This window comes from Dendrobates tinctorius, unplaced genomic scaffold, assembly GCF_039654945.1.
Source record: "Dendrobates tinctorius isolate UK_male_01 unplaced genomic scaffold, ASM3965494v1 ptg000151l, whole genome shotgun sequence".
NCBI classification, from domain to species: domain Eukaryota; kingdom Metazoa; phylum Chordata; class Amphibia; order Anura; family Dendrobatidae; genus Dendrobates; species Dendrobates tinctorius.
In genome coordinates, this window is record NW_027361818.1 from 23,682,284 (window position 1) to 23,709,088 (window position 26,805).

Below are 26,805 nucleotides of genomic sequence, written 5' to 3' on the forward strand. Positions count from 1 at the left end.
GTGGAGAGGAGCTACTCCATTGGGGATAGGGAGTCACTGGCCATGAAGTTGGCTTTTTCTGAGTGGAGACATCTCCTGGAGGGGGCTTGGTACCCTTGCCATGTGTATACTGACCACAAGAACCTTCTGTATTTGCAGACGGCGCAGCGCCTGAATTCTCGCCAGGCAAGATGGTCCTTGTTCTTCTCCCGATTCAATTTCACCCTACATTTTCTCTCCTGGGAGAAGAATCAACACGCTGACGCACTCTCCCATTCTGTTGTCCCATCTGAGGAGAGAGACGAGCCTCGGCTTATTGTCCCGTCGGAGAGTCTGAAGACTGTAGCTCCAGTTTCTTGCCTTCGGGCAAGACTCTGGTGCCACCTAATTTGTGGTCAGAGGTTCTCTCATGGGCCCACTCGTCCAGAGTGGGTGGACATTTTGGGGTCAAGAGGTTGTCTGAGCTCCTGATGAGGTCATATGGTTGGCCAGGAATGGCATGTGACGTTAAGGACTATGTCCAGGCATTCATCTTCTGTGCCAGGAATCGACCTTCCTGGCAGAGGCCTGTCGAGATTGTTGTATTCGCTGCCGATGGCAGGTAGACCATTGGAGATGGTAGGGATGGACTTCATTGTGGGTTTGCCTAAGTTTTACAATAATACGGTCATTTTTGGTTTCTCCAAGATGGTACACTTAGTCCCTCTCCCGTGTGTACCATTGGCATGGGCTTTGGCTGTGCTTTTTATTAAGCATGTCTTCCATTTACACGGCATGCCAGACAACATAATTAGTGACCAGTAGAGTTGAGCGAAACAGGTCGGTCAGATTCAAAAGTCGTCGATTTTTGCCAAAGTCGCCGAGCGAAACCCGACCATAGCATGAGGTCGGCCATGCGGTCGGCGACCCGAGCACCAAAGTCGGAATTCACAGAATGCTTGCACGTGACTTTTTATCCCAGGCAATGAGCAAGGACGTACATTGTGAGCAATGAGATGACATGTGTAGCGTCCGGGGAGAGAGAGAGATTTTGCGCACTTTAAAAAAGCGGTCCAGCATATAGGTGTCCTCCACTTCCTGCCGACTTTGCTTCCCCATTGACATGCATTGGGTTTCATTTTTCAGTCGGACCGCCGACTTTTCCTGATATGCAAAACACAAGCCGTGAAGACACCATCACATGTTTCTCAACGCAAGCAATGACTAGCCAGGTCTTTTCCCAGGAAAGAACAACCACGGGAAGGGCAGTCTCCAATGAAGGAAACCACCTATGCCAAAACATGGTATCCATCCACAGACAGCTGTTTCGGGGTATTGCCCCTCATCAATGTGGAGTAGGAAACTGGCCAGTAGGAGCAATGCCTAGTAGAAGACTGTGAAAAATGAGGATGAATGAACTCATGGAGATCAACATCCAACACTGAGGAGACACCATCACATGTTTCTCAACGCAGTGATTTTAGAGCGAGTCATATACCAGGGGTGGGCGGGGGTGTCAGAGACCATACTCACCCTCTCCTGGCACAGTCTCTGCAACCCCTGCTTCTCCCTCAGTTGTCTGCTTCTTGCGTTCAGTGGTCACGTGGTACCGCTCAATAAACTCTTGAATATGTGCATATTTATGAGTTTAATGAGCGGTACCACGTGACTGCTGAATGCAGGAAGCAGATGACCGCTGGAGAAGCAGGGGCTGCAGAGAAGACCGTATGCCAGGAGGGGTGAGTAGGATGGTGGCAGAGCAATATTCACCTGTCCCCGTTCCATTGCCATGCACCGCTGTGTCTCTGGGTCCTCTTGCTGTGATGGCAGAGGGCGTGATGACGTAGTCAGTGCGCGCCCTCTGCTGAATGTCACTGCAGAGAGCCGGGAGGCAGAGCAGTGGATGGCGATGGAGCGTGGATTGGTAAATATCACTGGTGCCGGGGGGGTCGGGACACTGGCACCTGGCCCCCAGCGGTGGAGAGTTGAGTATGTCATTTTTTTTTAATTGCAGCAGCAGCAAATAAGGGGTATTTATGGAGCACCTTATGAGGCAGAATTAACCCTTGTGCAGCAGCATATGGGGGGTATTTATGGAGCATCTTATGGGGCACCAGTAACCCTTGGGCAGCAGCATATTATGGGTGGTATTTATGGAGCATCTTATTGGCCAGCTTTAACCCTTGTGCAGCAGCATATGGGGGGTATTTATGGAGCATCTTATGGGCCAGCATTAACCCTTGTGCAGCAGCATATGGGGGGTATTTATGGAGCATCTTATGGGGCAGCATTAACCCTTGTGCAGCAGCATATTGGGGGTATTTATGGAGCATCTTCTTGGGCCAGCATTAACCCTTGTGCAGCAGCATATGGGGGGTTTATCTATGGAGCATCTTCTTGGACCACCATTAACCCTAGGCTTATGCGCGAGTCAATAAGTTTTCAAAGTTTTTTGTGGCAAAATTAGGGGGTCGGCTTATACACTGGTCGGCTTATACACAAGTATGTATGGTAGCCATAAAGATACAAATAGAGTTTACTGGAGCTAGTAGCAATGGGATTGATATTATAATGTGACTTAATTTTACTATTCGTTAACTGTTTTTCATGGGAATGCTATCATATTAAAAAGTTTAGAAGATAAAGTTTTTTTAACAAATCATTAGATTAAAAGAAACAATTGTGTTTCAGAAAGTTAAACTTACAGCAAATAAACGCAAATCTAGAAATTAGTATTATCCTCAAGTGAATAAAACTGAACTCTCAGTGGCTTCTAATACCATTGCTAGACTTCATCATCTATAAAAAGGATAAAGGTGCAGCATTACGTCTGTAACATACAGACACAAAGAAACATTGTCCATGTATAAAATATACAAACTATAGAAATCACCTTGTCTCTGAGAACTGAAAGACTGAGGACAAGTAAACAGTCATACAGTATCTAGATGCATATACCTATTGTAAGTATGTCACGTTCTATTTTACAGGCAGTCCTCAGGGGGGGGCTACCAACTAGATAGATTCTAAAATGTATTCTAAACCCAAACAAAAACGAATACCTCCTGACTGTCCTCTCCGGCGACCCCCTGCTTGTGATAGCAGAAGGTAGAGAACCGAATGGCAGGAAGCAAGCAGCGGGGCATCTGGACAGGTGAGACGGTGGGGATGGCATTTTCAGTGTGATGTGCAGCACATAGAATTTTGAATTTAGCCCTTCTTCGGTCTTATATGACCAGAGCACATTCTTCCACTTGCTGGCTGTGTGCCCTACATGTTTTTTTGCAAACTGTAAACAGGACTTCTTATGGCTTGCTTTGAAAAATGTATTTCTTCTTGCCACTCTTTCACAACAGTCAAATATGAGGAGTAATTGAATAATAATTGTCCCGTCAGTGGACAGATTCTCCCACCTGAGCTGTGGATCCCTGCAGCTCCTCTAGAGTGACCATGGGCCTCTTGGCTGCTTGTCTAATTGGTGCTCTCCTTGCTTTGGATGTCAGCTTTGGTGGATGGCCATGTCATGGTAGGTTTGCAATTGTGCCATAATCCTTCCATTTCAGGATGATGAACTGAACAGTCCCACTTGAGATGTTCATAGTTTGGGCTAATTTTTTATAACCTAATTTTGCTTTACTTCTCTACACAACTTTATCCTTGACCTGTCTGATGTGTTCCTTAGTTTTCACGACGTTCTTTGATCCCTAATGTTCTTAAACAAATCTCTGAGGCCTTCACAGAATAGCTATAGTTAAAGTGAGAAAAAAATAACACATAGGTGGACTCAATTTATTTTTGTGGCTTCTGGGGGCAATTGGTCACTCAGGATTTTATCTAGGGCTATCGGACTAGAGGAAGGTGAATACAAATTCACATCACAATTTTTAGATTTTTTTTGATTATTTAGAAAACCTAGTGTTATTTCCTTTACACTACACAAATACTTGATACTTTTTATTGGTATCACATAAAATCCTGACTAAATACACTGCAGCTTTAGAGCGTAATATGAAAAAATGTAGAAAAGTGCACAGTGTATGAATACTTTTTCAAGGCACTGCATGTAGCCTTCATTAGGCCCTTAACTGCCATTGTAACAGATTGGTTAACTGCAATCAAGTGAACAGTGAAAGCTGATGGGTGCGAGCACTGGCAATGGCATCATGTTCATGAAGCTGCTAGAGATTGATAGCAGCATTTAAATAGACTAACTGCAGTGATCAGAGTGCGCTCCGGTTACGGCAAGCTGCCGTCAGTCTACAAAGCAGCCGTCAGCTCCTGATATAGCTTCTTACTTTCCATAGTGACCTTTGAAAAAAATGCAAAGCACAGGTCCTTAATAGATGTTTTTGGGAAAAAAAATCCATATCGTAGAATATCAAACAAATACTGGAACTGCACAAATACTAAGGCTCTTTGGGTGCATCCCAAGCTTGGAATCCCTTCCTTGCACAGATAATACAAAATAAGAAAAAAGAGACATCACTCCAGTACTTTGACAAGTGAAAAAAGGACTTTAATGGTTCTGGTGGATTTTCTCCGAAAAAGGCTCAGAGTAACCGAAACGTTGCCACGCCACCAGGGCCGTGAAAGTCCTTTTTTCACTTGGAGAAGTACTGGAGTGGTGCCTCTTTTTTCTATTTTTCCCATAGTTGAATAAAAAAATCTGTAAGAAAGTGAGAGTCCAGAAAAAGGATCCTTTAAAACCTCTTTTATTTCAGTATATGAAAATTCATGTAGGAAAAAACCCTTTCATCATCACAGAAATCAAGCATCCACCTTTCCACTCTCCTTAGTCTTTGTCTTACGAAGGATCCTTTTGCTGTTATTTTGCTTTCTTTTGGATCTTGCGGGATGACGAGTCTCTGTACATTTAGTATCATTATCCTACAGGTGATTTGATATTCCCATTCAATAAATAGACCTGCCCTTATAAACTCATAATCTAAATTACAAATATTGGGAAGGAAAAATTGCACCAACCCGAGTGTGCTTAATTCAATTCTTAGCAAGTTTTTTAAGGGAGAGAGTGGTGGAAGTATAGACTTGTAATAATCACTGAAAATATACTTTGTTAAATATAAATCCAATGATTAAAAGGCATTTTCTTCCCTTTTCTATTTAGATTAAAACTGTAACGTCTTCTGATGCAAATCTTCACTGTAAGAATTTATCACCATTATCACTACATTTATTGCGACATCTACATTTCTGACCAAAATTAAAATTATTAACTTCATAATCATTGTAGTCATCATCGTCATCATCGGCATGACAGTGGAGTGTAACATCACCATTGTGACTGAAATAATTCTTTTGGGTTTTCAAAATTTCGAAAGTGTAAAGAAAGTTTTCTTCTTTTTGATGCTTCTGACCTACTGTGTGACGGTGTGCGGAAATCTTCTCATCATTCTGGTGGTGTCCACCAGTCGATCGCTCCACTCTCCCATGTACTTCTTCCTCACACAACTCTCCTTCTCAGATATTCTTCTCTCCAGCACCATCGTACCTAACCTGCTCCATATTGTGCTGTATGAGGGAAGTTCTGTCTCTTTTATTGGATGTTTGACCCAATTTTATTGTTTCTCAGCTACAGAATCAATAGAATGTCTTCTGCTGACCATTATGTCATACGACCGGTATCAGGCCATCTGTCACCCTTTACACTACACTTCAGTAATGACAGTTAGATTTTGTGTAAAAAGTATTTTCCTTTCTTGGTTTTTTGTATTTCTTGTAATTTTGACAATTTCAGTCACAATGAGTCGTTTACTATTCTGTGGACCAAACATCATCGACCATTTCTTCTGTGACTTTGACCCAATACTTGCACTTTCCTGCTCAGACACTTTTATAGTGAAGATGGAAAGTCAGATAATAGCTGTTCCTTTAGTTATTTGCCCATTCATGGTTATACTAATTTCATATGTATGTATAATTATCACCATACTAGATATCCCATCTGTGACCGGACGGCAGAAGACCTTCTCCACCTGCAGCTCCCACCTGGCTGTGGTGTCCTTATATTACGGGTCACTTATTAGTATCTATTTATTGCCAAATATGAACAATGCAAAGAAAGTTCTCTCTCTTTTCTACAATGTTGTAACTCCTCTAATTAACCCCATGATATACAGTTTGAGGAATAAAGATATTAAGAAGGCCTTAGTGAAGAAACTACATCAAATGCACAAGAAATTCCACAAATGATAGCTCATTGGCTGACATCATTAATCCTAATCAAATCCCTAACTCAAATTTACTTTTCTCCTTCACGACTTTATGATTTTCCTTTTTTGCGGTTTCGTTTTTTTTTATGACCATATGAGGGCTTGTTTTTTTTTTTTTTTTAAATTCTTTATTTATAATAGAGGAAAAGGAAAAGTACATCATGTCCAAGTTACAATCATAGCAAGAAGCCAATTAATCCACTCAAGTGACATGAGGGATAAAGTGAGGGAGGCGTGGTGGGAAGGAAATCATGGACCCAAAGGGGGAGAAGGGGGGGCGACATGGGAAAAATGGGAAAAAGATACAAGGATATATAACAATTGGGGTTAACAAAAAACCAAGATAGGTACACAGGTCTAATCATTGACATCAGGACTAACCAAGTGCTCGGGTATTCGATGGTCTATCAGGGTAAACTCACTTCAAATGATTCAATTTTTAACTTTTGCTTTTTAATTCCTTCCATGAAGCCCAAATTCCCACACATGAGTCATGGTTATGGATCTCCCAGCTAGAGAGTTCCTCAAGGCGAGAAATCTGATTCACTTTAACTCATCATTCCAATGTAAGGTTATTAAATGTTTTGCTGCACTAACCAATAACTGGAGAAGTCCATGTTTTTTTGGTTTAAATTTTTTTGATGGGCATGAAAGTAAAGCTTCGGAAGCTTTTAAGTCAAATTTGATCAACCTTAGTTCTTTGAGGATATTGCTGATCCCATCCCAAAATTCCCTTATCTCAGTGCACTCCCAGAATATATGGGTATGATGACCTCTCGAGTTTTGGCACCTCCAGCAGATGCCTGTGTCCGACAACCCCATGTGATGAAGTTTGAACGGGGTCAGGTGCCATCTGGTTAGTATTTTATAAGAGTTCTCTTGGAGTAGCATGCATCTGTAGAAACCACGTGCATTGAGAAGAATCCCAGAAATTGGTGTATCAGAGAAGTTAGTGTGAAGCTCTGACTCTCAAGAACACAAAAATGATGGCTTAAATTCTAAAGGGGGGACATTGAGTCGGGAATATACACGAGATATAAGTTTTAGTCATGGGGGTGGGAATTTATTCATGATATCTAACCATGACCAGGTTGACTTATGGGGATATGTTTGTTTGAATTGTTTAAGGATACCTTTTAAGTGTCGCAATTGGAGAAAATTTTTTGGCTGGTTAAGCACAGTGACAGGCCAGTCTCCATTTTTGAGAGCTTTTCCATCATAAAAGTTATTTAACTTTTCCCTGGGTAATTTAGACCAGAGATTGTAGGATTATCGGAAACCGGGGTCTATCAAGAACGATATAGTAGAAATAGGTGTCTGTGTGGATGGATAGCACTCAGGGGGGAGGTCATTGATTATCATACGTTTACCTGTAATGTGGATAAAGTAATTTCATCTAGCTGAAGAGTATCAGGCGGCTTTACCCTGGTCCACAGATAATGCACATTTTCTAAGCCTAGTAGTATCAAATCCACACTGTCCTGGTTTCCTTTTTCATAGCTATAAACCATCTTTAACCATCTGCTCAAATATATAGCTTTATAGTAGAGGAGTGGGTCTGGAACACCCAAACCTCCCAAGGAACCTGGGTATGAGAGAAGTTTAAAAGGCAGCCTTGAAGGTTTTTTCTTCCAAAAAAACCTAGAAATTATGGCTTTTAGATTCTTAAAAAACTTTGCGGTACACCTACAGGGACCATAGTTATAGTATATAGAATTACTGGCATTACATATATTTTAAACGCATTAACAAGTCCCAGCCAGGACAAAGTAGGTACAGTAGATTGTATGATTTCATCAAATACTCTACTTTCTTCAATAAGGGGGTATAGTTAGCTCTGAGCAAATCTGTAGGGTCTCTAGTGATCAGTACTCCCAGCTATTTTAAGGACTTTGTGGACTAGAAAAAAGGTGTTTGTCTACGGAGGTCGGCTAGCTGATTGTCTGTAAGGGTTAGGTTAAGGGCTTCCGATTTTGTGGTATTGATCTTTAAATTAGATAATCTTCCTAATTGGTAAAGTATATTAAGAATATTAGGGAGTGCCTTTGAAGGGTTGGTTATGAGGAAGAGTAGATCATCCGCAAATGCCAACGTTTTTATCTCTAGTGTGTTTACCTTCAGCCCCTCGATCTGGTCTTCCTGTCTAATCTTCTGAATTAATGTTTCAATGACCAAAATAAATAAAGATGGGGACAAAGGGCAACCCTGCCTGGTACCATTATTAATGCTAAAGCTGTTTGACAGGGTGCCGTTTATCCTCACTTTGGCCTTTGGTTGAGAGTATATTGAGAATATAACTGAGATATATTGGGGAGGGAAACCAAATTTAGTCAGTACCATATCCATATACCTCCAGCTCACCCTGTCAAATGCCTTCTCAGCATTGGTAGACAGGAGGATCAATGGAATGTCGTGACTTTTAGCGTACGTTATTGATTGGATAATTTTAGCCGTATTGTCTTTACCTTCTTGCCCCCTCACAAAACCCGCCTGGTCTTTATGGATTAATTTAGGGAGCATGTTACCGAGATGTCCTGCGAGTATTTTAGCCCATAGTTTAATATCAGCATTAAGTAGTGATATAGGTCTATAACTAGCACAGAGGTTAGGGTCTTTTCCTTCTTCGGGGAGCACAGTGATAATAGCTTCCAAAGATTGTTTTGGTAAAGGGAGAACGCTTAAGTAGGAATTAAACAGGGTCACTAAATGTGGTAGAAGGAATTTGATTAGCCTTTTATGTTATATAATGGCTAAGCCATCCGGACCTGGCGCCTTTCAGTTAGGAATGGATGATAGGGTATCTAAGACTTCTTTAGGCGTAACAGGGGCTGTCAGCAACAAAAGGACTTCTGGAGGATGTTTAGGAAGTTTAGGGGGGTCTAGAAAGTCTTTTATTTTGTCTACAGCATTCCCAGGGTCTTTAATGTCCTCAGGTATATCTAGATTATATAATTTTTCATAAAAGGCTATAAACTGTCCGGCAATGTCGGCAGTTTCCCTGAACAATGATCCATTCAGAGCTGTAATCTGTTTAATGAAGGATTTTTCTTTACATTTTCTAAGTAAAGATGTCTTAAGCTTACTGCCTTTATTACCATGAAGGTAGAACCTTTGCTTACTTCTCATATATATTTTAGCTGATTGAATTTTTTAAAAGGTCTTTCAAGTTTTGTCTAAGCCCTACCAACTCCTCTTGAATCTTACTCACTTGCCACCTCTTGTGTATCTTTTCGAAAGAACTTATTTAGTGTAAAATTGAGTCAATCTTATTTGATCTTTCTTTTTTCAAGTGCGATCCTAATGATATAAATTCCCCACTCATGACAGCTTTATGTGCTTCCCTTACCATAGGTGTCGGCAGTAGAGTTGAGCGAAACGAGTCGAAAAAATTCAAAAGTCGCCGACTTTCGCCAAAGTTGGGTTTCATGAAACGAGAAGATGCTTTATTGCCCTTTTTCAGCCAATCAGGGAGAACGGACACTGTGGGCAATGTGATGACATAGGCAGCAGTCACCACCATCTTTGAGAAGGGCATGCAAGTGATTCACTTGCTTTGTGTGGCGTCACAGGGGGTATAAAAGGGCATGCACGCTGACCGCCATATTACTTATGCTGATCTCAGAATAGGGAGAGCTGCTGCTGCTGATTCTGTAGGGAGAGCGTTAGGAAGGCCAACAGAAAAAAAACGGCTTCTGCTGATAGCGCTTTTCACTGTAGTTAGTGTCCAATGAAAGCTGAAGATTTTTGCTTTTGTGCAGCAGCGCTGGTGGTGATTAGGCTGTCTTTTAAGGCTACCTGCATTGCTGTGTGCACACTGGTGTTCAAACTGCTTTTTTAAAAGCAATCCAAATTTTATTGTTTTGTCCTGGTGTGGTACTGAGCGTTCATTTTTTCACACACCATACACCGGTGTACTCTCCTCACACAGTACCGTGTACCGGCTGTTATCACGGCCAAATTGAAGCTATCTGTGTGTGACTCTGTAAGGAAAAGCTGAGGAGTTTGTCAGTTCTTACAGACCTACACCTTAGAGTTTTGTCCGTTTTTCAAACAGTTTCATATATCTGCTGTTTGATTACATTCAAAACTAGAGAGAGTCAGTGTGTGTCAGTCCGTATACAAAAACATGGAGCTTGACAATCTGTGTGTGACTCTGTAAGGAAAAGCCGAGGAGTTTGTCCGTTCTTACAGACCTACACCTTAGAGTTTTGTCCATTTTTCAAACAGTTTTGTATATTTGCTGTTTGATTACATTCAAAACTAGAGAGAGCGTGTGTCAGCACGTATACAAAAACCCGGAGCTTAACAATTTTACATACACACACCGCACAGCGGTGTACGTGTACGCTCCTCACACAGTACCATGTACCGGCTGTTATCACGGCCAAATTGAAGCTGTCTGTGTGTGACTCTGTAAGGAAAAGCCGAGGAGTTTGAGAGTTCTTACAGACCTACACTCTAGGGAGATTCCAATTCTGCCCAATTCTATATACACCTTGTAGTTTGTCATACACTAGGCAATTTCTGCCTGTTATATTGCGGCGTAAAATACCCAGGGCCTGACAGAATACAACTGTGTCCTGAAGTCTGTAGAGAGATTCCATTTCTCCCCAGTCCTCTATACACCTCTTTTACACCATCCAGAATCAGCCTGTTACTTTGAGGTGTAAAATTCACAGGGCCTGACAGAATCCAACTGTGTCCTGAAGTCTGTAGAGAGATTCCATTTCTCCCCAGTCCTCTATACACCTCTTTTACACAATCCAGAATCAGCCTGTTACTTTGAGGTGTAAAATTCACAGGGCCTGACAGAATCCAACTGTGTCCTGAAGTTTGTAGAGAGATTCCATTTCTCCCCAGTCCTCTATACAAATTTTTTACACCATCCAGAATCAGCCTGTTACTTTGAGGTGTAATATACACAGGGCCTGACAGAATACAACTGTGTCCTGAAGTCTGTAGAGAGATTCCATTTGTCCCCAGTCCTCTATAGACCTTTTTTACATCATCCAGAATCAGCCTATTACTTTAAGGTGTAATATACACAGGGCCAGACAGAATACAACTGTGTCCTGAAGTCTGTAGAGAGATTCCATTTCTCCCCAGTCCTCTATACACCTTTTTTACACCATCCAGAATCAGCCTGTTACTTTGAGGTGTAATATACACAGGGCCTGAAAGAATCCAACTGTGTCCTGAAGTCTGTAGAGAGATTTCATTTCTCCCCAGTCCTCTATACACGTTTTTTACACCATCCAGAATCAGCCTGTTACTTTGAGGTGTAATATACACAGGGCCTGAAAGAATACAACTGTGTCCTGAAGTCTGTAGAGATTCCATTTCTCCCCAGTCCTCTATACACCTTTTTTACACCATCCAGAATCAGCCTGTTACTTTGAGGTGTAATATACACAGGGCCTGACAGAATACAACTGTGTCCTGAAGTCTGTAGAGAGATTCCATTTCTCCCCAGTCCTCTATACACCTTTTTTACACCATCCAGAATCAGCCTGTTAGTTTGAGGTGTAATATACACAGGGCCTGAAAGAATACAACTGTGTCCTGAAGTCTGTAGAGAGATTTCATTTCTCCCCAGTCCTCTATACACGTTTTTACACCATCCAGAATCAGCCTGTTACTTTGAGGTGTAATATTCACTGGGCCTGAAAGAATACAACTGTGTCCTGAAGTCTGTAGAAACATTACATTTCTCCCCAGTCCTCTATACACCTTTTTTACACCATCCAGAATCAGCCTGTTACTTTGAGGTGTAATATACACAGGGCCTGAAAGAATACAACTGTGTCCTGAAGTCTGTAGAGAGATTTCATTTCTCCCCAGTCCTCTAATACACGTTTTTACACCATCCAGAATCAGCCTGTTACTTTGAGGTGTAATATACATAGGGCCTGACAGAATACAACTGTGTCCTGAAGTCTGTAGAGAGATTCCATTTCTCCCCAGTCCTCTATACACCTTTTTTAACACCATCCAGAATCAGCCTGTTACTTTGAGGTGTAATATACACAGGGCCTGACAGAATACAACTGTGTCCTGAAGTCTGTAGAGAGATTCCATTTCTCCCCAGTCCTCTATACACCTCTTTTACACCATCCAGAATCAGCCTGTTACTTTGAGGTGTAAAATACACAGAGTCTGACAGAATACAACTGTGTCCTGAAGTCTGTAGAAAGATTCCATTTCTCCCCAGTAATCTATACACCTTTTTTACACCATCCAGAATCAGCCTGTTACTTTGAGGTGTAATATACACAGGGCCTGACAGAATACAACTGTGTCCTGAAGTCTGTAGAGAGATTCCATTTCTCCCCAGTCCTCTATACACCTCTTTTACACCATCTAGAATCATCCTGTTACTTTGAGGTGTAAACTACACAAGGCCTGACAGAATCCAAATGTGTCCTGAAGTCTGCAGTAAGATTCCATTTCTCCCCAGTCCTCTATACACCTTTTTTACACCATCCAGAATCAGCCTGTTACTTTGAGGTGTAATATACACAGGGCCTGACAGAATACAACTGTGTCCTGAAGTCTGTAGAGAGATTCCATTTCTCCCCAGTCCTCTATACACCTTTTTTACACCATCCAGAATCAGCCTGTTACTTTGAGGTGTAATATACACAGGGCCTGACAGAATACAACTGTGTCCTGAAGTCTGTAGAGAGATTCCATTTCTCCCCAGTCCTCTATACACCTTTTTTACACCATCCAGAATCAGCCTGTTACTTTGAGGTGTAATATACACAGGGCCTGACAGAATACAACTGTGTCCTGAAGTCTGTAGAGAGATTCCATTTCTCCCCAGTCCTCTATACACCTCTTTTACACCATCCAGAATCAGCCTGTTACTTTGAGGTGTAATATACAGAGGGCCTGACAGAATACAACTGTGTCCTGAAGTCTGTAGAGAGATTCCATTTCTCCCCAGTCCTCTATACACCTCTTTTACACCATCCAGAATTAGCCTGTTACTTTGAGGTGTAAAATACACCAGGCCTGACAGAATACAACTGTGTCCTGAAGTCTGTAGAAAGATTCCATTTCTCCCCAGTCCTCTATACACCTTTTTTACACCATCCAGAATCAGCCTTTTACTTTGAGGTGTAATATACACAGGGCCTGACAGAATACAACTGTGTCCTGAAGTCTGTAGAGAGATTCCATTTCTCCCCAGTCCTCTATTCACCTCTTTTACACCATCTAGAATCATCCTGTTACTTTGAGGTGTAAACTACACAGGGCCTGACAGAATCCAAATGTGTCCTGAAGTCTGCAGAAAGATTCCATTTCTCCCCAGTCCTCTATACACCTTTTTTACACCATCCAGAATCAGCCTGTTACTTTGAGGTGTAAAATACACAGGGCCTGACAGAATACAACTGTGTCCTGAAGTCTGTAGAAAGATTCCATTTCTCCCCAGTCCTCTGTACACCTTTTTTACACCATCCAGAATCAGCCTGTTACTTTGAGGTGTAAACTACACAGGGCCTGACAGAATACAACTGTGTCCTGAAGTCTGTAGAGAGATTCCATTTCTCCCCAGTCCTCTATACACCTCTTTTACACCATCCAGAATCAGCCTGTTACTTTGAGGTGTAAAATACACAGGGCCTGACAGAATACAACTATGTCCTGAAGTCTGTAGAGAGAATCAAATACTCCCCACTAATATATACACATTGTACCTTGTTTTACAGTACCATATAGTTGGTGGTATTTTGGGTACATTTTCCCCAAAAATGAGGAAGTTTGGTGGAAGAGGCCGTGGAAGTGGGCGAGGGTTGACAGCTGGTAATGATGGTGTTGGTGGTGGATCTGCTGGTAGTGGCAAAAGCAAAATAGTAGAGTTGAGCGAAACGGGTCGAAAAAATTCAAAAGTCGCCGACTTTTGGCAAAGTCGGGTTTCATGAAACGAAACCCGACCCTAATAATAATAATAATAATAATCTTTATTTATATAGCGCCAACATATTCCGCAGCGCTTTACAGTTTAACAGTTTCAAAACACAAGTCATAAGTAACAACGCTAACAATACAATAATTAAAGCAAAATAAGACGAAATAAGATGACCCTGCTCGTGAGAGCGTACAATCTACAATGAGGTGAGGGAGATACAGAGTACAGGTGTGTATTTACAATGGTGTATTTACAATGAAGGTCCAGCCATCTTGCAGGAGTGAAGGATGGATGGAGATAGTGAATGGGCTACGCACGCACACTTACACAGAGAATGACTTTGATTAGTGAATGTGATAGGCCGCTCTGAACAGGTGTGTTTTGAGGGAGCGCCTAAAACTATGCAAATTGTGGATAGTCCTGATTTCTTGGGGTAGAGCATTCCAGAGGATAGGAGCAGCACGGGAGAAGTCTTGGAGTCGGGAGTGGGAGGTACGGATTAGTGCAGAGGTTAGTCGAAAGTCGTTTGCAGAGCGCAGCGATCGGCTAGGCCGATAGACAGAAATGAGAGAAGAGATGTAAGGGGGTGCCGCACTGTGGAGAGCTTTGTGGGTGAGAACAAGTACTTTGAATTGGATCCTATAATGAATGGGCAGCCAATGTAAGGACTGGCGAAGAGCGGACGCGTCCGAGTACCGATTACCCAGATGGACGATCCTGGCTGCTGCATTGAGTATGGACTGGAGAGGGGATAGTCGAGTGACGGGGAGGCCAATTAATAGAGCGTTGCAGTAATCCAGGCGAGAGTGGATCAATGCAACAGTGAGGGTTTTTGTTGTTTCCATAGTGAGAAAAGGGCGGATTCTAGAGATGTTCTTTAGGTGTAAGCGGCAAGAGCGGGCAAGGGATTGTATATGGGATGTAAAGGAGAGATTGGTGTCAAACATAACACCCAGACAGCGCACCTGCTGCCGGGGTGTTATTGTGGTACCACCCACGGAGAAGGAAATGTCAGATTTAGGGAGGTTAGTAGACGGCGGGAGCAGAAGAAGTTCAGTTTTGGAGAGGTTGAGTTTCAGATAGAGAGCGGACATGATATTGGAGACTGCGGACAGACAGTCACTGGCGTTCTGTAGTACAGCGGGGGTAAGGTCGGGGGAAGACGTGTATAGTTGTGTGTCATCAGCATAAAGATGGTACTGAAAGCCAAATCTGCTGATGGTCTGTCCAATTGGGGCCGTGTAGAGAGAGAAAAGAAGGGGGCCAAGGACTGAGCCCTGAGGTACCCCGACAGCAAGAGGAAGAGGAGATGACGTGGAGCCAGAGAACAAAACACTGAAGGAGCGGTCAGAGAGATAGGAAGAGAACCAGGAGAGTACAGTGTCCTTAATGCCTAGTGACTGGAGCCTAGAGAGTAGGAGATGGTGGTCAACAGTATCGAAAGCTGCAGATAGGTCAAGAAGAATGAGCAGAGAGTGGTCACCGTTACATTTTGCTGTCAGAAGGTCATTGGTCACTTTGATGAGTGCAGTTTCAGTCGAATATAGGGGGCGGAAGCCGGACTGTGAAGGGTCTAGAAGGGAGTGAATGGAGAGGTAACGGGTAAGGCGGGAGTAAACTAGGCGTTCCAAAAGTTTAGAGATGAAGGGGAGATTGGAGACTGGTCTGTAGTTGTTTGTGCAGGATGGGTCGAGAGCAGGTTTCTTTAGTAATGGAGTAACGATGGCGTGTTTGAAGGAGGATGGGAAAACGCCCGAGGAGAGGGAGAGATTAAAGATTGTAGTTAGGTGGGTTGTGACGACTGGAGAGAGAGACTGGAGGAGATGTGAGGGAATGGGGTCGGTAGTGCATGTAGTCGGACGAGAAGAAGAGAGGAGTCTGGAGACTTCTTCTTCTGTGATGGGATCAAATGTGGAGAGTGAGCCAGGGGAGATGTAGGAAGGGATGGGAGTCACAGCACTTGGTGGTTGGGAGCAGATTTCTTGACGGATATTATCTATTTTTTCTGTAAAGTGGGAGGCCAGGTCATCAGCACAAATGTCTGTGATAGGGGCTTGTGCTTTTGGCCTGAGGAGGGAGTGAAAAGTGTCAAAAAGTTTCTTGGGGTTGTTGGCTAGTGAGGAGATCAGGGTGGTGAAGTAGGTCTGTTTGGCAAGGTGAAGGGCAGCGTTATAGGTTCTTAACATAAATTTGAAGTGGATGAAGTCTTCTGGTGTGCGGGTTTTTCTCCATAGGCGTTCAGCACTCCTGGAGCATCGCTGGAGAAGTTGAGTTTGCAATGTGAGCCAGGGCTCTTTTACTCTGTGTTTGGAGGTTCTGAGGGTGAGGGGAGCTACTTGGTCAAGGGTGCTTCTAAGAGTGTCATTGTAGTGATGAACAGCCAGATTAGGACAGGAAAGAGAGGAGATTGGGGACAGAGATGAGTGTAGGGAATCTGAAAGTGTCTGAGGGTTAATAGCTTGTAGATTTCTGACTGTGTGGTAGGTAGGAATGAGCTGGGGTGGGCGAGGATTTGTGAGCGTGAAGGAGAGAATGTTGTGGTCAGAGAGTGGAAGCGGTGAGTTGTTTAGGTGGGAGATTGAACAGAGCCGGCAGAAGACCAGATCAAGGGTGTTACCGTCCTTATGTGTCTCAGAGGTTGAAAGCTGTGAGAGGCCTAGAGAGGTGGTTAGTGATAGAAGCTGGGATGCAGATGTGGAATTAGGGCTGTTAATGGGGATGTTGAAGTCTCCCAGGATGAGGGTTGGTAGTTCTGAGGACATGAAGTGTGGCAGCCAGGCTGAAAAGTGGTCAAGGAAGAGGGTGGGTGAGCCTGGGGGCCGGTATGTGACCGCTACCCTGAGGGAGAGGGGACGGAAGAGCCTGATGGTGTGGACCTCAAAAGAAGGGAATAAGAGTGATGGGACTGGGGGGATGACCTGGAAAGTGCATTGTGGGGACAGGAGTATGCCAACTCCACCACCAGGTCTGTTTGTGGGTCTCGGGGAGTGAGAGAATTGTAAGCCACCGTAGGAAATGGCAGCAGGAGAGACAGTGTCAGAATCCTGAATCCAGGTTTCAGTGAGGGCCAACAGATTAAGAGAGTTGTTCAGAAAGTAGTTGTGTAGGAAAGGAAGCTTGTTACAAGCAGACCGTGGATTCCAGAGGGCACAATTAAAAGATTGAGATGAGGGAGTGCAAGTAATGTTAATCAGATTATTGTGGTTTCGATATGAGGTAGGGTAGGGGTCGAGGTTGGGGGATGGTGGACCAGGGTTGGGGGAGATGTCCCCTGAAATCAGTAGGAGAAGGAAGATAAAGAGCCAATAGTTGTTGGAATTGTAAGTAGTTTTTTTCTGCGATGTGTTTGGGCAAGATGGGCTGAGGTTTCTCAGGAAGATGAGGAGTGTGTGGGAGCTGTACATGGGAGAGGGAAGTATAGAGGGGCTGATGTGTATGAGTCGTGATGGAGGGGGGATAGGGTGATGAATGTGGATGGCAAGGGAACACAGGAGGATAAAAATAAAGCACATAGTTAAAGGGGAAGGCAAGGTGTGGGTTACCTGACTCCTGCCCTGACTAACTGCCATGTATAACTGCCGTTTTGCTGGATGCTTATCTTCTGTGATGCTTTGCTTATGGGATGCTTGCGTGCTGTACCCCACACTGCGTGCTTCCCCTTAGCAACTACTACATATATAGGCCACACTACAGGGTCAGGAGAGAGGGATTGTGGGAGATGGTTGGGTATAATTTGGCAGCTGGGGCCAGCACACCAGGGGATGGTTAGATGATCAAAGGCACTAGACCAAGATGTGGCAAAATGCTATAGCACCTTCCACCTGATAAGATCTAGAAAGGCCCCAGTCACAGATCTAAAGCAGTAAGTATTACATACAGTGCAACAAATGAATTATACCAAAGCTTTAGCAAGCACATTTAAATATGCAGCAAAATGGTCAAGCAGCAGAAGTATGGAGTTGTACCATTTTGATATATTACAGCAGAGAAATAGAGGCAGCAGAGGTGGGAAGTTGTATCATTCAGGCTGCTTGCTGGCAGTGAATGGAGTAAATACATGCAGGGTGGCTCAGTGCACGGCTATTGCGGCTTGCTGGCAGTCTAGAAGGGTCTTATATAGCTGAATAAGGGTCTGCGGCACCAGCGTTCATAATTCCCTTACTGCAGAAGCCTAATTGCCGGTTCACAACAGGCAGCCCGTCCGGCGACCAATTATCCTAGGTGCAGTTCCCTGACTGACCTGAGGGTAAGGGGGGCGCCGGAGAGCTGCAAGTTCCAAAGTGGAACTGAGAAAGTGGGATATACATAAATCCCCGCAGTACTTGGAAGATTGATAGCAGTGGTGGGGCATCCAAATTAAACTCCCCCTGCGGCAAATTGTAGAGCGAGATTAGCTTGCTGGATATTTTTGGTCACATGGTGCCAGTGTTGGGATAACTAAGATAAGCCCCACTGCGCCTGTGATAGCCGTGTGCCGGCATTGTGTCACGCCCCTCCGTCCGCTGATACACCGGCGTCAGTGGTGGGATTGTGACATAGTGGTGACACAGGGTCCGCTGTCCGTCGCGTTTTGGTGGCAGCGGGACCCCCGTTAGTGTCGCCCGTATTTGGACGAACGGCGGTGGGCTGTTCGTCACATATTGGTGACCCTAGGATGAGGTCAGCCACGAGGTCGGCGACTTACGCGCCAAAGTCACGTTTCAAAAGTTTGTTTTGCGATCTTTTTCAGCCAATCAGGATCCACGAACACTGTGGGCAACGTGATGACATAGGCACGGGTCACCACCATCTTTCAGAAGGGCATGCAAGTGATTGGCTTGCTTTGGTGGGCGTCACAGGGGGTATAAAAGGGCGTGCACGCCGACCGCCATCTTACTTCTGCCGATCTCAGTATAGGGAGATGTTGCTGCTGATTCTGTAGGGAGAGCGTTAGGCAGGGAAGAAGACCAAAAAACTGCTTCTGCTGCTAGCGATTTGGCCTGCACAACACACCAGTCACTGTGTGTGCAGTGCAAGGGGAGGCTATATAGTGGTGTATCAGTGGTGTTTGTTGTTGGGCTGCCTTCTAAGGCTTCCTGACAGGCTGGCATTGCTGTTTACCCACTGCTCCGCAAACTGCTTTTTTAAAAGCAATCCAATCTCCCTTTTCCTCTAGTCACTTTGGTCACAGCTGTGCCATTGAGCCTGTCACATAGCGCTCAGATATTCATTGGGGCTCAAACTGCTTTTTTAAAAGCAATCCCAATTTTTTTTTTTGTCCTGCTGAGAAGAAAAAAAAACTGCTTCTGCTGCTGATAGCAATTTGGCCTGCACAACACACCAGTCACTGTGTGTGCAGTGCAAGGGGAGGCTATATTGTGGTGTATCAGTGGTGTTGGTTGTTGGGCTGCCTTTTAAGGCTTCCTGACAGGCTGGCATTGCTGTTTACCCACTGCTCCGCAAACTGCTTTTTTAAAAGCAATCCAATCTCCCTTTTCCTCTAGTCACTTTGGTCACAGCTGTGCCATTGAGCCTGTCACATAGCGCTCAGATATTCATTGGGGCTCAAACTGCTTTTTTAAAAGCAATCCCAATTTTTTTTTTTGTCCTGCTGAGAAGAAAAAAAAACTGCTTCTGCTGCTGATAGCAATTTGGCCTGCACAACACACCAGTCACTGTGTGTGCAGTGCAAGGGGAGGCTATATTGTGGTGTATCAGTGGTGTTGGTTGTTGGGCTGCCTTTTAAGGCTTCCTGACAGGCTGGCATTGCTGTTTACCCACTGCTCCGCAAACTGCTTTTTTAAAAGCAATCCAATCTCCCTTATCCTCTAGTCACTTAGGTCACAGCTGTGCCATCGAGCCTGTCACATAGCGCTCAGATATTCATTGGGCCTCACACAATCCAAAAGTGTCCAGTGTCCAAAAGTGTGTGCAAAGATTCAAAATCTCACTTATCCTCTAGTCACTTAGGTCACAGCTGTGCCATCGAGCCTGTCACATAGCGCTCAGATATTCATTGGGCCTCACACAATCCAAAAGTGTCCAGTGTCCAAAAGTGTGTGAAGAGATTCAAAATCTCACTTATCCTCTAGTCACTTAGGTCACAGCTGTGCCATCGAGCCTGTCACATAGCGCTCAGATATTCATTGGGCCTCACACAATCCAAAAGTGTCCAGTGTCCAAAAGTGTGTGAAGAGATTCAAAATCTCACTTATCCTCTAGTCACTTAGGTCACAGCTGTGCCATCGAGCCTGTCACATAGCGCTCAGATATTCATTTGGCCTCACACAATCCAAGTGTCCAGTGTCCAAAAGTGTGTGCAGAGATTCAAAATCTCACTTATCCTCTAGTCACTTAGGTCACAGCTGTGCCATCGAGCCTGTCACATAGCGCTCAGATATTCATTGGGCCTCACACAATCCAAAAGTGTCCAGTGTCCAAAAGTGTATGCAGAGATTCAAAATCTCACTTATCCTCTAGTCACTTAGGTCACAGCTGTGCCATCGAGCCTGTCACATAGCGCTCAGATATTCATTGGGCCTCACACAATCCAAAAGTGTCCAGTGTCCAAAAGTGTGTGCAGAGATTCAAAATCTCACTTATCCTCTAGTCACTTAGGTCACAGCTGTGCCATCGAGCCTGTCACATAGCGCTCAGATATTCATTGGGCCTCACACAATCCAAAAGTGTCCAGTGTCCAAAAGTGTGTGCAGAGATTCAAAATCTCCCTTATCCTCTAGTCACTTAGGTCACAGCTGTGCCACCGAGCCTGTCACATAGCGCTCAGATATTCATTGGGCCTCACACAATCCAAAAGTGTCCAGTGTCCAAAAGTGTGTGCAGAGATTCAAAATCTCCCTTATCCTCTAGTCACTTAGGTCACAGCTGTGCCATCGAGCCTGTCACATAGCACTCAGATATTCATTGGGCCTCACACAATCCAAAAGTGTCCAGTGTCCAAAAGTGTGTGCAGAGATTCAAAATCTCCCTTATCCTCTAGTCACTTAGGTCACAGCTGTGCCATCGAGCTTGTCACATAGTGCTCAGATATTCATTGGGCCTCACACAATCCAAAAGTGTCCAGTGTCCAAAAGTGTGTGCAGAGATTCAAAATCTCCCTTATCCTCTAGTCACTTAGGTCACAGCTGTGCCATCGAGCCTGTCACATAGCGCTCAGATATTCATTGGGCCTCACACAATCCAAAAGTGTCCAGTGTCCAAAAGTGTGTGCAGAGATTCAAAATCTCACTTATCCTCTAGTCACTTAGGTCACAGCTGTGCCATCGAGCCTGTCACATAGCGCTCAGATATTCATTGGGCCTCACACAATCCAAAAGTGTCCAGTGTCCAAAAGTGTGTGCAGAGATTCAAAATCTCACTTATCCTCTAGTCACTTAGGTCACAGCTGTGCCATCGAGCCTGTCACATAGCGCTCAGATATTCATTGGGCCTCACACAATCCAAAAGTGTCCAGTGTCCAAAAGTGTGTGCAGAGATTCAAAATCTCCCTTATCCTCTAGTCACTTAGGTCACAGCTGTGCCATCGAGCTTGTCACATAGTGCTCAGATATTCATTGGGCCTCACACAATCCAAAAGTGTCCAGTGTCCAAAAGTGTGTGCAGAGATTCAAAATCTCCCTTATCCTCTAGTCAATTAGGTCACAGCTGTGCCATCGAGCCTGTCACATAGCGCTCAGATATTCATTGGGCCTCACACAATCCAAAAGTGTCCAGTGTCCAAAAGTGTGTGCAGAGATTCAAAATCTCACTTATCCTCTAGTCACTTAGGTCACAGCTGTGCCATCGAGCCTGTCACATAGTGCTCAGATATTCATTGGGCCTCACACAATCCAAAAGTGTCCAGTGTCCAAAAGTGTGTGCAGAGATTCAAAATGTCACTTATCCTCTAGTCACTTAGGTCACAGCTGTGCCATCGAGCCTGTCACATAGCGCTCAGATATTCATTGGGCCTCACACAATCCAAAAGTGTCCAGTGTCCAAAAGTGTGTGCAGAGATTCAAAATCTCCCTTATCCTCTAGTCACTTAGGTCACAGCTGTGCCATCGAGCCTGTCACATAGTGCTCAGATATTCATTGGGCCTCACACAATCCAAAAGTGTCCAGTGTCCAAAAGTGTGTGCAGAGATTCAAAATCTCCCTTATCCTCTAGTCACTTAGGTCACAGCTGTGCCATCGAGCCTGTCACATAGCGCTCAGATATTCATTGGGCCTCACACAATCCAAAAGTGTCCAGTGTCCAAAAGTGTGTGCAGAGATTCAAAATCTCACTTATCCTCTAGTCACTTAGGTCACAGCTGTGCCATCGAGCCTGTCACATAGCGCTCAGATATTCATTGGGCCTCACACAATCCAAAAGTGTCCAGTGTCCAAAAGTGTGTGCAGAGATTCAAAATCTCACTTATCCTCTAGTCACTTAGGTCACAGCTGTGCCATCGAGCCTGTCACATAGCGCTCAGATATTCATTGGGCCTCACACAATCCAAAAGTGTCCAGTGTCCAAAAGTATGTGCAGAGATTCAAAATCTCCCTTATCCTCTAGTCACTTAGGTCACAGCTGTGCCATCGAGCCTGTCACAGAGCGCTCAGATATTCATTGGGCCTCACACAATCCAAAAGTGTCCAGTGTCCAAAAGTGTGTGCAGAGATTCAAAATCTCACTTATCCTCTAGTCACTTAGGTCACAGCTGTGCCATCGAGCCTGTCACATAGCGCTCAGATATTCATTGGGCCTCACACAATCCAAAAGTGTCCAGTGTCCAAAAGTGTGTGCAGAGATTCAAAATCTCACTTATCCTCTAGTCACTTAGGTCACAGCTGTGCCATCGAGCCTGTCACATAGCGCTCAGATATTCATTGGGCCTCACACAATCCAAAAGTGTCCAGTGTCCAAAAGTGTGTGCAGAAATTCAAAATCTCCCCTGTCCTATAGACACCTTGTACCTTGTTTTACAGACTATATAGTTTGTTGGATTTTGTCTACATTTCTACCAAAAATGAGGAAGGCTGGTGGAAGAGGCCGTGGAATTGGGCGGGGGTTGGCAGCTGGTAATGATGGTGTTGGTGGTGGATCTGATGGTAGTGGCAAGAGCAAAATAGGACCGAATGCAGGAGGTGTTGAGCCTGCGTCATCGTCTGGCTACATAAGGCCTCGAACGCTTAGTTTTCTAGGAGTTGGCAAACCGCTTTTAAAGCCAGAGCATCAGGAAAAAGTTTTGTCTTACATTGCTGACTCAGCCACCAGCTCTATCGCCTCCTCTTCTTCAGTTGTAAAAAGTAAAAGCACTGAGTAGTCATTGGAGGCTCATGTTCATGAACCACACCTTTCCTTGTGTCCTTCACACCAACCAAGATTGAAGGATGACGCAGGCCATACTACTGATTACTCCATGGAGCTGTTTTCACATACCATGCCTGGATTATCAAGTCAAATGGTGAATTACCCAGGCCAAGATGAATCTGACATGGAGTGCACTGATGCACAGCCGCTGATGGATGATTCTGCTGGTACATTCACTCAGAGCACTACATTGTCCTCGCAGTGTACAGAGCCAGATTCTGACCCTGATGAGACTCAGGTGCCCCTTCCCGCACACTATACCACCATACACGGTGACACAGAGGAAGGTGCACATGACATAGAAGAGGAGGTGATGGATGCCCCAGTTGTTGACCCAGATTGGCATCCATTGGGGGAAGAGGGTGCTGCTTCCAATAGCTCAGATGAGGAGCATCCACAGCAGACATCGACATCGCAACAGCTGTTATCTGGCAGGCCCGGAGCACTCCAAAGACAGGTTCCAAACATCAAAAGAGTTGCTGGACAGCTTGTCCAGAGGGTCAAAAGATCACAGCGTGCTAGGCCACAAAATGTCTGCCAAAGTAGGAAGAGTGCAGTGTGGCACTTTTTTGACCAAAATCCTCATGATCAGGCCAAGGTTATCTGTAAGAAGTGCGCAAAGACCTTTAGCCGAGGGAAAAATCTGAAAAATTTGAATACCAGTTGCATGCTTAGACATTTAACCAGCATGCACTTGCAAGCGTGGACACAACACCAAACCTCAAGTGCCACATGTGCAACTGATCACAACGAAGGTAGTCATCAACGCTACATTTTTTCCCCCACTGTAAGCCCACCGATTAGCACAGCAGCAAATGTTGAGGTGTCGTTGCAAGGCCACAGCAGTCAGGAAATCCCACTGTTATATCAACGAAAGACTGATTCTAGGCCATCAGAAAGAACACCAACTCCATCACCATCATCAACCCTCTCTCAGTCCGCCCTGTCCACCGCTACTTCCACCATATGCAGCTCTCAAGTCCAGCTCACCCTCCCAGACACTATGAGTAGGTCAAGAAAGAACTCAGTCTCTCATCCGCGTACACTGGGTTTGAACGCCCACATTGCCAAACTAATCTCGTTTGAGATGATGCCCTTTCGGTTGGTGGAAAGCACAGCTTTCTGCGAACTCATGGCCTATGCAGTACCACGCTATGACCTACCCAGTCGCCACTTCTTCTCTCGCAAAGCCATCCCAGCCCTCCACCATCATGTGAAAGACCGCATTGTCCATGCACTCAAGCAGTCAGTGAGCGGAAAGGTGCACCTCACAACTGATGCACGGTCCAGTCGGCATGGTCAGGGCCGTTACGTGTCCATCACTGCGCACTGGGTTAATGTGGTGGATGCAGGGTCCACAGGGGACAGCGGTGGTGGGACAGTGCTGCCTAGCCCACGGTATAGGAAACAGTTGGCTGTAGGCGTTCCACCCTCCTCCTCCTCCTCCAGAAGCGAAAGCTCGTCCACAGAGCGCAGTCGTACGAGCACTCCATCTGCAGCTGCCACTGCTGCACACGATGTGTCCCCCTATCGAGCAGCTAGTGGAAAGCGTCAGCAGGCTGTGTTGCAGATGATGTGTTTGGGCGACAGACATACCGCCGAGGTGCTGGCCGAGTACTTGAAGCGACAAACTGAGTCATGGCTGGGCAGTGTACATCTTGAGGCAGGCAAGGTAGTTAGTGATAACGGCCGTAATTTTGTGGCAGCCATAGCCCTTTCAAAACTCAGCCACATACCTTGCTTGGCTCACACCTTGAACCTGGTGGTGCAGTGCTTCCTCAAAAATTATCCGGAGTTAACAGCCCTGCTCCAGAAGGTGCGAAGACTGTGCGCGCACATCCGCCGGTCGCCTGTACACTCCGTTCGTATGCAGAAGCTGCAGCGATTGCTCCACCTTCCCAACCACTGCCTCATTATCGACATTGCAACAAGGTGGAACTCCACCCTGCACATGGTGGAGCGGCTGTGCGAGCAGAGGCAGGCCATAATGCATTTGTGGGAGGATACACAGCCAGGCACTTTGAGAGCAGACATGGAGTTGACAGGTGTGCAGTGGTCAAAGCTGAAAGACCTCTGTAAAGTCCTTCAGTGTTTTGAGGAATGCACACGGCTGGTAAGCGCAGACGACGCCATCCTAAGCATGAGCATCCCACTTATGCGTCTGCTCATGCAAACTTTGACGCACCTTAAGGAGCAGGCGTCTGCAGCCAATGTTGATGAGGAGGAAGAGGAGGAGAAGGGAATCCTTGATGACATTCAGCCATTGTCTGCTCAGGGACCTCTCCTGGACGAGGTGGAGGAAGAAGAGGAGGATCATGATGGGGATGATTACTTAGGGGAAGAGGATGCATCTCGTGGGGCAAGTGAAAATGTTGGCGTGGCAAGGTCTGGTACAGGGTTTGTGCGTGACTGGAGGGATGTGGATTTGCCAGAAAGTGCTCCTCCAACCAGCACTCGCAGTGCATCATTGACACCGGGAACATTGGCCCACATGTCAGATTATGCCTTGCGGATCCTAAAAAGGGACCCCCGCATTGCCAAAATGATGAACGATGACGACTACTGGTTGGCCAGCATCCTGGATCCACGCTATAAAGCAAATTACAAAATATCATGCCACAGGAGAACCTTGACCTAATATTGGCTAATAAACAAGCAACTCTGGTAAATCGGTTGCTTGAGGCATTCCCAGCACACAGCAGCGGTGATAGTTCTCACACGAGCCGTACGGGCCGGGGGCAGCTTGGCAGAGGTGTTCGTGGTGCACACAGCAGAAGTGGCATTGGAGACAGGGGTTTCATGACAATGTTGTGGACTGATTTTTCAAATACCGCTCACACAACTGGTAATACTGCATCGATGGAACGTGACAGGAGACAGCAGTTGTCAACCATGGTTACAAACTACTTTTCCTCCCATATCGATGTTCTCCCACACAGGTCATTCCCCTTTGACTACTGGGCCGCTAAACTGGACACCTGGCCTGAATTGGCACAATATGCCTTACAGGAGCTCGCTTGCCCAGCTGCAAGTGTGCTATCGGAAAGAGTCGTCAGTGCAGCTGGATCAATCCTGACAGAAAAAAGGACCCGTCTGTCAACCCAAAATGTGGATGATCTAACCTTCATTAAAATGAACCATGCATGGGTTTCCAAGGATTTTGTCCCACCTTCCCCTGATGACACATAGGGTGACAGAAAAATGGCTTGCTTTGGTCCACCTCTTCCTGGGACTTGACCTATTTCGCCTTTTGCATCAGCTGAATGTCCAATATCAACATATGCCACTTTCTAAAACTCCCTAACTGTGCTGCCTCCCCCCCCATGGCCGGGGTCACCACCTAGCGCACGACACCGTGCAAG

At 45.1% G+C, this 26,805-nt stretch overlaps 1 protein-coding gene across 1 annotated transcript; it reads left to right on the forward strand.

Annotated features, from left to right (window-relative positions):
- The first annotated feature begins 5,229 nt into the window (after nt 1–5,229).
- LOC141050074 (olfactory receptor 1468-like) lies at nt 5,230–6,168 on the forward strand. Its single transcript, XM_073546904.1, has one exon. The coding sequence runs from the start codon at nt 5,230–5,232 to the stop codon at nt 6,166–6,168; it is 939 nt and encodes a 312-aa protein (XP_073403005.1).
- Nucleotides 6,169–26,805: the final 20,637 nt, after the last annotated feature.